The sequence below is a fragment of the Ciona robusta genome, chromosome 11 (genome assembly GCF_009617815.1).
Source record: "Ciona robusta chromosome 11, ASM961781v2".
Taxonomy (NCBI): Eukaryota; Metazoa; Chordata; class Ascidiacea; order Phlebobranchia; family Cionidae; genus Ciona; species Ciona robusta.
In genome coordinates this window covers 361,986-374,600 of record NC_143245.1, presented here as the reverse complement: position 1 = coordinate 374,600, position 12,615 = coordinate 361,986, and the positions used below count along the sequence as shown (strand labels likewise).

General features: G+C 38.1%; 1 protein-coding gene across 1 annotated transcript; it reads left to right on the top strand.

Annotated features, from left to right (window-relative positions):
* The first annotated feature begins 563 nt into the window (after positions 1-563).
* Positions 564-11,298, top strand: LOC149727521 (muscarinic acetylcholine receptor M2-like). Its single transcript, XM_089887605.1, has 2 exons — positions 564-2,048; positions 9,192-11,298. Exons 1-2 carry the CDS (start codon positions 1,887-1,889, stop codon positions 10,770-10,772), a joined length of 1,743 nt encoding a protein of 580 aa, XP_089743731.1. The 5' UTR covers positions 564-1,886; the 3' UTR covers positions 10,773-11,298.
* Positions 11,299-12,615: the final 1,317 nt, after the last annotated feature.

The following is a 12,615-nucleotide window of genomic DNA, read 5'->3' as shown; positions in this document are numbered from 1 at the left end:
GTATGGGTTTCAGATATTTTTATGGTTATTTTTGGTATAGTTTGATGTAACAAGTTACAGCAATTAATGCATCGTTTAAAGAGTTAAAACGTAGAAAAAACAATAGAACGTTTGATATTTAGATTTGTCTTAAAAAGTGTCGCAGGATATGCAGTGGTGCCACGTACCATGTACCACGTACCACGTACCACGTACCACGTACCACGTACCATGTACCATGTACCACGTACCACGTACCACGTACCACGTACCACGTACCATGTACCACGTACCACTGATACGTTGGGTAGAAATATCAGGTGAATACCTAATATAATGTTACAATGTTTGGGGCGTCGTATTTAAGGGTAAAGGTGAAAAATACGGTCAGTTTTTTGATGTTATGAATCAAAAAGCGTTGCATAATCTATATTGCCGTTTTTAATATAAAGAGTTACATGCGTTATGTGACATGTAGAGTGTTTTTGTTTGACGGTACGGAGTTTTGTTTTGATGTATATGTGTTTAATGTTGTGTATTTCGCCCACGGTGTGGGATTAGTGGCTTGCAGGTCAATTAAAAGTCACTACGTGTTACGCGGCTGTGGTAATTAACTTTAATGAGGAGTATTAACATTTAATCACTTGCTTTTGCTAAACAAAGTTTAAACATCGTGGTTGTGATATAGTAGGTTGGGGTAAGATGGGACATGTTTTCATTCTCTTTTTTCGGCTAACTAACTTATTACTAAACAAGGGATATTACACTTATATATGTCCGCATCCCCTCGACTGCAATACAGCGTTAATTATCAAAAACACGTTTAGGAAATATGGGATATTATGTGCTAACGGTATCCATCTTACCCCACAGTACTATATATATAGGTAACATATATATGTTTTGTAACGCGTGGCAATTAAAATGTTTTTATAGATTATACCAGCATTGAGAAGTTACTTTGATGTATTGTGTGAATAATGTTTTTACATTGTTGTTTGGTTTACGAGAAATCTCTTAACTGTAACAGCGTTGCATTCAATGCGTTTGCCCGACACACATAATGTACTTAACCGCATTAAATGAATTCGCGTGATATGCTTGGTATATTGGCGGTGGTTCATTCAAGTACAAATGTAGTTTGTGGTTATCGAACAATCAAATATAATGATATGTTGTACAAACAAAATACCACAAACAAATAACCTTTGATCGTTGATAAGCTACCGCGTATGTTTTGTTCTTAATGCTAAAGCTTCTATATATGTGATTACTAACGTAACTACTTTACCCACGTTATCTAGTGTTGTGTACAAGCAATCAAGCAAACAGGTTGTAACGTTCAATCGGTTTAATTGCTTTCCGCATCCGAGCATTGAACGTGCATTTCCCAAACGGCCGAAGCGCGTATGAAATAGTTTGTTTTTCGATTTGCAGCCCTCCTGCACTTGCTAGTTTGTTGTGTTTATAGTTTTTTAATCAGTGGGGTAAGATGGGACATCTTTAGCACATAATATTCTAATATCGTGATCCTGTTTTAAACAATTAACAACGGTATATGGGAGTTGTGAGGATACAGCTTTATAATTTTTTAAGTGTAGTTTGTTTACTACCAAACGAGACAAGAAAATTGAATGAAAATGTGTCTTGTATTTCCCAACTCTACAAAATAGTAAGAATTTATGGAAAGGTTTTAGCGTGTGTTTTGTAAAGTTGTAAATATAAGTTTTCATGGTTTCATGCGCTTTAAAACATGAACCATGAAGCTTTTGCTAACTTGCAAGAATTCGTGGAACACAAAGGTCATTTGTTTCTCGCCCGCAGGAAAATGTTAAAGTGATTAGTTTAAGCTGACGTTGCGGTTTTCGCCACCAAACAAGATGGCGTCGGAGTAACTTTATTACGTAATGAATTTGAGTGACGTCATCACTTCCACGTCACACCATGCAAAGGTGTCAGTATCGGTGGCTTTGGAAGGAGGGGTTTCCCCAACTACGTCATGGTATGCGGGTAACTTATCAACGGGACAAGAAGTGGGGGGGAGAATTGGAGGGCATACGCTACCCCAGGTAAGTTCGATTTCATGTAAAAGTAGATCGTGCTGTTGTTGGGTTAAATGAACGAGCATCTAATTCTCATATTTCCTGATCGTGTTTTTAACAACTAAAAACGCTCTATAGAGTAAAAAAGTCAAAAAGTTTGGCTTTTAAACCCAACATACAATGAACTCAGATTTTGTTTCACGTAATTAGTTAAAAATAATTAGTAATTGCTCAAAGTTGCCTAAACTATTATTACTGGGGGTAAGATGGGATACCGTAAGCACATAATATCCCATATTTCCTAATAGTGTTTTGAACAATTAACAAAGCTCTTTTAAAGTCGCAGGGCTTCGGTTTCATAACTCTGTAAATATGTTTTGTTTACGACGATAAAGAATAATAAAAAATGAACCATTTTACCCCATCCCACATGAACCATCTTACCCCAACCTACATGAACCATCTTACCCCAACCTTCATGAACCATTTTGCCCCCAAACTACTCTCCGTCATTTAAGACAAAGGAATTCGGTGAAGGTTTTTTAAATATAGAAACGAGCCCATCATGTTCTATTCTCGCACTTATGCATTATTGACTAAGTTATTGTGCCGGCAGACAACGTCAAACGAAATGGTTTCATCTGATTTAAAACTCCTCGTTATATTTACGTTTTAACCCAGAGAGTAAAGTTTTTTAATCTTATCTCAATCTCGTGTAAAAATACTTAACGTCAAGCAAAGGTATTAATGTTTCATGCGATAGAAATGTTTATTCCTATTTCCTACATGTCTATTAATAGAATGTGGGTCTATAGGAAAGAAACTAAACGATAATTGCTTCAAGCCGCTTATGAGTTGACCCAATTTTCAGCTAAATAGGAAAGTTATCACCCACAAAGTTACATACGTGGTAACTTGTAAGCGGGCACGAGGTGTATGAAACAGAACACCCATGTTAACTGTTCTTGCCCCACCATGCGAGGATAAATAATGACATTAATTCATTCACACATTAAGTTTTGGCATCGATGTTTATTTCATTGACACCCTGGTATAAATTAGATTAATCTTGTTTAATGGTAATGTAGTGGTCGTGTGTTATAAAGTCATCCTGGTAATGATTAACGTTCTGTATGCGTGCCGTGACGTCGGTTTATGTGGAGCAATAAGTTGCAAGGTATGGGTTTAATAGTTACGGTTAACCAATATCTTAAACGCAGACTGGTACGGTCACTGGCGTTCCGTAAGACCTTACCCTTATGGAATAGGTTCAATTCACTATAGATGCTAAAGGGCTGCCGTATACAGAAATAGAGGAAATCTCCAAGTAACTACACTGGTACACGAGAACAATATCTAAAACACAAACTGGTACGCAGTCATCACATTTTATAATTAAATCGCTCTGTTTCACTTCGGTTGGGGGTTGACTTTCTTTGACTGATTTAATATAAACAAGGGATGGCCGCGTGTCAGTTTGTATTTAAAAAACTTCTTACAGTTGACACATTCGTGTTATGCATTACATTTAAGCAAGAGTTAGCAAGTTCAATTTTCCACTTACGTTTTGCCGCCTATTAAGGTCGTTGGGGCAATAACACTCACGCTTGTATCGCATAAAAGCGACAACATGCATAACTATATTGTTGCAATAGCGTTTCAATAGTTCCCGCATGGCGCCAACAATAAACCAATTCAAGTCTCAAACCTTTGCGTGGGTGTGATATTAACTGCCTGGAAATTATAAAAGGGGTAATAGCTTAATAGACCAAATTGTAATATAGGTCCCAACTCCCAAGGTCCTATAAGTATTTCAGTACTGAATTCTTAGTGTTTTCATTAAATTTTTAAGGCACAAATAAATCAAACGCTGGCCTGTGGTGTCATTACCCATGATACAACGGTATCTATGTAAACACACAGTATTATACATTGCCCTTAACGGCGTTTAAATTGCCACCTTTCCCCTTTTGTCCTTATGCGTATTGGTATCTGCTTCGTTATGGAAGAAACGAATCTAAGTTACGTTGTCATGTACATTGTTTATTGTGTAAGCGTATGAATGACTAGTAGCATTTACAAGCTTATAATACTGTGGGGTAAGATGGATACCGTTGGGGCCTAGATCCCACATTTCTTGATCGTGTTTTGAACAATTAACAACGTTTTTTTATAGTCGTGAAGATACGGTTTTTTAATTCTTTAAATATTCTTTGTTTACTACCAAATGGGACGATAAAAGAGATTGAAAACTTAACCCAACAAACCATATAAGCAACTTTAATTAAAGTACTATATGGTATATATGGTTATGTAAAATACCAATATAGAATACAAGTGTGGTCCATAATTCAAACAAAACGTAACGTATATATAGTGGGGTGGGGGAAGATGGGACACCTTTAGCTCGTAATATCGAAATTTATAATACTTTGAATGTTCTTTGTGTACTACCAAATAGGAAGGGAAAATAGGATGAAAAAGTGAGTTTCGCTGCATTAAAGTACGGCCATGTGTTGCAGGTTTGTAACTTGAGTCGGTAAAGTGACTTAGACATATGAAGCTGGTACTTGTTGATTGACAGGCGTTATACCTCTGGGGTTCGGGGCATGCTAAATCAACCGCGTAGCACCGAAGCCATCAGCGTTTGAATGGCATCGTTGCGATGAAAGATAGGGAAAAGCGAATTCAGTTTGGTGAAGCGCGTTTTAAAACCTGAGTGTTTGAATTATTGAACGTTTGCGCAACAACTGGAGTACCAACTGTGCATATGTGATTGCGGTGCAAACATGGGCTTACATACACTTGTTCAACCTATATCATCATAATTGTCAAAATCTCTTTGGTTTATTTGTCTCTTAGTGAAGCGGCCACATGAAAACCTACTATAAGTAAGGTGGGAGAAGATGGGACACCTTTAGCACATAATATCCAAATATCCGGATCGTGTTTTAAACAATAAAGAACGGTCTATGGGAGTTGTGAGGATACAGCTTTATAATTCTTCGAATTTTCTTTGTTTACTACCAAATGGGACGTGAAAATAGAACGAGAAGGTGTCCCATCTTCCCCCCCCCACTATATTACGTTTGGCGGCAACAGCAGAATATTATACGCGTAGGCGGGTAGGTTATTAATTCGGTGAGAAACTTTATTGTTTCGAGATATTAACACCCCCTGCTGAAATAATCCCAAAAACACAAAGCACACCACGCTGTTTCGTGAAATTAAACTGAGGATTCAACCCAGGAGTTACGGGTTTTCTAAAAATAGGTTGGGGTAAAATGGTCCAACTATATACAGAAGGTTGGGGTAAGATGGTACATGTTTCCATTCTCTTTTTACGTTTGGTAGTAAGCAAAGAATGTTTACAAAATTATTCAACCGTTTCCTTACGACTCTAAAAGAGCGTTGTTAATTGTTTAAAACACGACCAGAAAATATTGGGACATTATAATATGCACTAACGGATTATTACAATTTACATCTTCATCATAAAACTGCAGTTCGCGTATTTTTAACAATACGGTAAATGATATCGTGTAATATTAGTTCTTATAGCTGGGGGCGGTATTACAATTGGGCGAAATAATACAAGTCGAAATCACATTGGTTTGAAAGTAATTTAAAAATCATTTCGTCGCCAACGGTTTCCGATTGCCACTTTCATACCACCGTCTCCCATGGTGGAGCAATGCACATTATAAGCTAATGTTCCAGTATTCTAAAACGCCGCAGATACCCCAAGGTTTTCGTCCAAATTTGGGCCATCACTCAAAGCAACCGCAGTAAAGTTAATGAAAGGGTATCCTGGACCACGGTTTACCGCGAAATCTTAGCCTAACATTTAAAACAAACGCTTGCCGTTTCTGTTGTATTGAATTTTTTGTTTTTAAAAATTACATTTCCTGAAAAAAAATCAATTTTTTTAATGAGTTTGTTTTAATTTTCTGTTTGTTTTTAGTTCAGCGAAATTTTTGAAAATGCTTTAAATTCTTGCGCTAAATTTAAGAGAAACGAAACGTCGCTATTTTTGGTCGATGTGTAAAACACTGTCCGTTCGCAAGTGGCCGGATCAGCAGAGTTTACAAATATATCAGGAGAAAGCCGAACAAATGACTTGGTCGGAAAATATAATTGGGTAAAGTATGACAGATCTGTATGTAGGACCATGGTAAGGTTACGATTCCATCGCCTTTATTTAAGATGAGCAAAAATCAACAGCAGATGTTCGGAAATCATTGCTGTTTATTTTTATTCATGGGGGGTGCGGGGGGGGATGGTAATTAAAAAAATGCGCGTTTGCAAAAAAAACATCCCGTTTTGCAAAAAATGCTGTCAATATTATCGACATAAACATTAATTGTAGGGGGGGATTAATGGATTATAATTCCCGGTGAGATTACTACATACGGTGGCTTTCTATACACCTTTAACTTACGAATATGGCTTGGCTGTACAGTTTGTTGTCGTTTTTAAACTGTTTAATTGAAGACGGCATTACTGAATAATGGTTTGGAGCAATTTCCGATAAGTGTTTTTGTTTGAAATACACACGTCCACAGTGGTATCATCGAGCTTTGAACCCGGTATCGTCCCCATGCAGCGGTTTGGGTAAACTGGGCCATTTGGCTGTTATAGAGTAAATTAGGTTAATGGTTTAAGATTTTTTTTATTGTCCTATTTGGAAATAAACGAAGAATATTTACATATCGCTATAACGAATTCTCACGGCTCTATAAAAGATCGTTGGTAATTGTTAAAACACGATTAGGAAATATGGGATATTATTATCCTTTTTGCATGGTCACTTTTATGCGCGTAAGTACTCGCATATTTACTCGCAAAAACAAAGTTAACACGCATAACGTCATAAGCGTGTCATCTGCTGTAGAAGGTTGGTTGTTACTCGCATTAGGCGAGTAAAGAAAAGTATGGTGAAGTACAGTTTTACGTAATAGCACCATAAAGTATCAGAACTTATTTTATAAACTAGATTTAACAATATAACGCTAAAATAGGCTAACTCACTGTTGATACGCGCATAAACCAATGACCATGCAAAACAACGCGGTAAGCGAGTTATCATATGACGAGTTAATGCGAATCACTATTCGCATTTTTTACCATGCAAAAAGGGTATAAGGGATAACAACGCGAATCATTTTTACCCACAGCACTATATTAATAGCTTGTAATAAGCTGTGTAAGAAAGTATAGTTTTGGAAATTTGGTCAAAACGTTTAAAAATTGTGTTCTTACCTTAAGCTAACGACGCCAGTATATTATGTGAGTGGTGAAACCTGTTTATCCGTTACACCATCGTATGTTAGCTCAACCAACGCATAACAATGGTTAAAGTTGATTCCCATTAGAGAATTCGGAGGTTGAAACCGAAACTCGCTTGGGCAACAATTTTAATCTAAATAATAGAGTTAACTATGACGCATCAGATTAGGGTGAATGCGTTCATGTGACTTCCTGGTAAGCAGGCATCATACCACAGCGGTTAGAGCGGTAGAGAATACCACGTTCGATGCTTTAACGTCATGGACGTTTGTATTTTCTTGGGCAAAACACTTACGGCAATTGCTTTAACTCAGTTGTCACTTTTTTTTAATTATCATTTTTTTAGAAAATCATTACCCATCGAAAAGTTGCATGGCGGGGCAACGACGGTCGTTATAACACGGGTGTTCTGTTTCATACACCTCGTGCCCGCTTACAAGTTACGACGTATGTAACTTATTTATCCTCGCATGGTGGGCAACGATAATCGTTATAACATGGATGTTCTGTTTCATACACCTGTACCCGCTTACAAGTTACCACGTATGTAACTTTGTGCGTGATTGCTTTTATGTATGGCTGACAACTTGAACAACCTATCAGTGACCACTGGATTGGAACAATTGTCGTTAAGTGTCTTGCCCAAGGACACATACGCCCACAATGATGTAGCGTCGAGGTGTTTCATCGCACAGCGCTTACCAATAACGCGAACAGCTTTGGTCTTAACCAAAGTTAGTATAGACCAAGTTAGGAAACGGATTGTAAAACAACGAGTCTTGTTATCCATTGTTGCGCGTCTATGACGTCATAGACGCCACCATTACCGAGCCCACGGCATAGCATTTTATCATTGCTGGGTGCTGTTTTTCGTTTAAATATTGCGATTTTTTAAAAACCAAGCACTTCTACGCGTAAAAATGGCTTTCTACTAATGTTATATCTTATCACAATAATAAACCTCACAAAAATAATCAACTTTTATTGAACACTCAATCGATTAAAGAGTAAAAAAACAGAAAATATTAAGTTTACTAAGCAAAATCAAAAAAGAACATGTTTAAAATATAAAAATACAAACAAAAACGCATAACATTACCATAAACTGGTGTATCTAGCTGCAGTTTTGCATGTAAATTGCCGTGATTTTACTTTTTGGCTCACAAACTTAACACGTATACCCGGCAACGAAACTTAAGGTATCTGTGTAAAATTTGCCTAATATCGAAATGACATTGAGGAAAACAATACTGAGTTACTATTTTTGGTCCTCTGCTTGAATTAGTAAGCTACCTTTTTTGCGTTACGGGTCTTTATGAAATCGGAAAATGCGAACACCTTATCTGCTAGTACTTAAGCAGTTTGGAGCTGCATGTCCACTCAAGTTGGGTTATAAATGTAGTAAAGAATGGCTCTGTAGATTCGTAGGTATGATCATATACTATTATGTAAACTAAGCTGATTTCTGCTAGTTTTAATCGCCAACGTAAAGTACCCCGTTAAACCACACTGTACGCCGAAAACCAGTCAAAATATTAATTTACTTCACATTAATTCCTAGATTTAATATTATATAACAAGATTTATATTAGAAATTATATTTTAAATGATAAAACAACCGCTATACGTGTTTTCTAGCTTTGTTTCGCTTACAAGAACTAAATGAACACATGCCGACCATGCATTTGTATAGGCGATTTACGCTCTGTGGGCTCCGTAATGGCAGACACGAGCGCCGTTTCCTAACTTGGTCTATACTAACTTTGGTCTTAACTAAGTCCATCGCTAAAGCGGATTTAATATAAATACCCAGTAATTGTCCTCTGCTACTTAATTGTCCATAAATTATAATGGGGAACTAATTGATTTTTTTCCACGCAGGTGATTGCTATATCGATCATGGCGGTTGTCCTCATGGTAGTCACCGTCACCGGCAATTTCCTTGTGATCGCTTCTTACCGGGCCAACCGACAACTTCGTACAATCAACAATATGTTCCTTGTAAGCTTGGCTTGCTCTGACTTAGTTATTGGAGTCGTATCGATGACCCTCTATCCGATCTACATGATAACCCGAACCTGGATGCTCGGGCCGATACTATGTGATATCTGGTTATGTATTGACTATACATTGAGCATGGCATCGGTGGCGAATCTGATGTTGATCTGCTTGGATCGCTACTTCTCCGTAACAAGACCCTTCACGTATAGAGAAGGGAGGACACGTGGCAAGACTCGTATATTTATAACTATAGCTTGGGTGTTCTCAATGTTGCTGTGGTCTCCTGCTATTGTTATATGGCCATTAGTGCGTGGAAGGACAGTTGAAGACGACCAGTGCCAGATTCAGTTCTTTGAAGACGCAACCATCACGCTTGTGACAGCTATACTTGCATTCTATCTACCGGTGCTTGTAATGACTGTACTGTACGGTCTCATATACAGAGAAACTCGTAAGTGTTCGCAATACTTGGAATATTTAAGCAGTTATGGTAAATCAAGATCAACCAGCTCAGCGTCGCCATTTTTGAACTTGCGCAGGCGAAGTTACAGAGGCCAAACACCAAACGGATCGCCGAAATTGGGGTCGTTTCCACTATTTTCAAAGGCGCCCGGTGATGGCGGTAATGAACCAAGATCGAGGCTGGGCTCCTTTGGATCTGTGTCGCTGTTTCAACGTCGATCTAGTAAAGGGAGAAGTAACAATGATAAACGAGAGTCTAGAATCCGTTCGAATTCAACCGCACCTAGGATCAGTCTCAGTCCTTTGGCTCAAGAAGCGAAACCTGACTTTGCCGCGAAAACGGAAGATTCCGATTTTTGCGAAGTATTTGTCCCTCCACCGAAACCAAGGTCGAAAAGTTTTGTCGAAAAAGTTCGATCCAGAAAACATTCGACTACTGAGAGCAAATCAAGTCAAAGTTCGAATGCGACAAAAACCGAATCAGTTCTGGAAAGATTAAAACAACAAAGCAGTGCCAGTGAACAAGACAGCCTTGGAGCAAGAGACAGGTCGTCTAAAGTCCGTTTGGTGGCGCCAAAGGTGCAGGTATCGAACCATGATGATATTGAGATCACGTGTCCACGTCAACGGGCACGAAGTGGGGGTTCGGTTAGAATGCCTTCATCCGAACGTAAAGCAGCGAGAACATTGAGCGCTATCCTGTTGGCATTCGTTGTAACGTGGTTACCCTACAACGTGTGTGCTGTGTATAAGTCATTTTGCGCTGAAGGCCACGAATGCATACCAATAGCGGCTTGGGACGCCGCGTATTACCTCTGCTATATTAACTCGACCGTCAACCCGTTCTGTTTCGCTTTGTGCAACAAAACGTTTCGTGAAACTTTCATACAGTTATTATGCGGTCGCAAAAGAGGCAAAATGGACGACCTGCCACCTTCGAAACGAAAATCTCGCGCCTTTAAGTTACAACAGTCGTCATCGTCGTCCAGAAGCACGTAAGATTAATGAAAAAATGTCACGTAGCCAAATACAGTTTTAAAATGTTCCAGGACGCTTCTTTTACCGAGAATAGACCTTGACATTTCCCTAACCTTTAAAATTGGTTAACAGCAAGCTACCGTCTTATTTACCCACCAAAAATTCTAGCAAAATATGCCTAACAAAGCTTTGCAGCATGCATCAATGCAAACCTTATGCCCAAGGTGATATAAATAATACAAATTACTTTATTGAGTGAGTAAACACGTCAATGCCCTATTTTGCAAGAACCTGAAAATCTATTATCAACGTACTTTACCTTCAAGGAGTTACGTCATCACTGCCCATTATGACGTCATGTATTTCAATTGTTGCGTAAGTTGGGAGAAATGTTCTGTCGAATATAAAAAACGTAAACAAGCGGCAATGGCTGAGTTACGTTGTTTTAAATGCTAATCTATGCACTTACATTAAGAAAAAGCTTCACTATTTTTATTTCTTACAGACTATATTGTATTTATTATGAATAAAATTACTGTTTCGTTTGGATTATTGTCATGAATCGCATCTTTAAGCTTAAAGTAAGACTTTAAAAGCAGGGTTCGTAATAAATCATAAACACCGCTGAGAAAGTAGTAAATGCATAACTGGATTTTGAGTATATACTTGAAATCGGCTGGTATTTGTTGTTTAAATGTCGCGTTCACCTATTTGTTGATGCTTGCCTAATCTTACAGTTAAATCGCACAGTTTGAAATGCCGTAACATTTTTATTCAACGAAAATCGGTCGCGCGCGCTTGCCTGTGGTTTGTGATGTCATAATCGACATTATCACTTTGAATACTGCCAGGAAATTGCAAAGACAGCAGGTGTAAGAATAATGCACGGCATTCAGTTTGCTGCTAATGTTAAACCTTGCGGTTTACTGTGGTGGCCTGGGCTCACATTATCCGACATTTGCTGGGAAATGTCACCAGTAAAAAGGTCGCCTTAACGGATCATTGAACGAAATACGGTTAGCATTTTGGGGGGGCGTTATTTCGGTTTAAAATAACTGATCTATTTAAAAATACAAAGTCTATTGACCGTATGCTACTTGTTTGTTACGTCGAAAACATCATTGTCAAAATATAACAAACCATTATGACTAAACAAACGAAGTTAATGAGGCGTGAAAACTAATTCTTTTGTGCGGCAAAAATAAGGTCACGTGGTTTGAATGGAATTTAAAAAATGCAAAAAGCGTTTGGGGGCGTTCTGCACTGAAATAGCTATTTTGTTGCTATATCAATAAAAGCGGATAATTGTACAAAGACAAAAGGGTAGCTTGAAACAACTGCTACTCAGGCCTATAGACGTCACAGTGCGACCTTTGTGATGTCATAATAGCCACGTACGTGATTGGATGAAGCGAATCCAAGCAAAAAATCAGCTTCAAAAGCAACGAAGTGTGGTGTAACGGTTTCATAAACATGACCTTTAAGTATTTGTTCTGTGCTGCTGTAGACAATGGTTTTAATCTTGTTATTGCGACCCTAGTTTAACAACAACACACCAAACAGATGTCAGTATTTCAAAACATGTAACGTAATAGGAAATATAGTATGTTGGGGTAAGATGGTTCGCGTTTTATTCCCGTTTATCGCCCCATTCGTTAGTAAACAAATAATATTTACAGAATTATATAACCGTTTCCTCACGTCTCTAAAATGACGTTGTTAATTGTTAAAAACTCAATCAGAAACATGGAATACTATGTTCTTACGGAATCCATCTTACCCCACAGTATTATATAGGGCAATGGCTCTTTCTCCATGCGTAGGAGCCAACACAGTGCACTCCTCCCCAAAAGTAACGGTTTTC

What these genes read in the sequence shown, in the direction of transcription:
- LOC149727521 (XM_089887605.1), top strand. Translation starts at nt 1,887, where the DNA reads ATGAATTTGAGTGACGTCATCACTTCCACGTCACACCATGCAAAGGTG. An exon ending in GAGGGCATACGCTACCCCAG is followed by an intron (nt 2,049 to 9,191) that starts GTAAGTTCGATT and finishes TTTTCCACGCAG; the next exon opens with GTGATTGCTATATCGATCAT.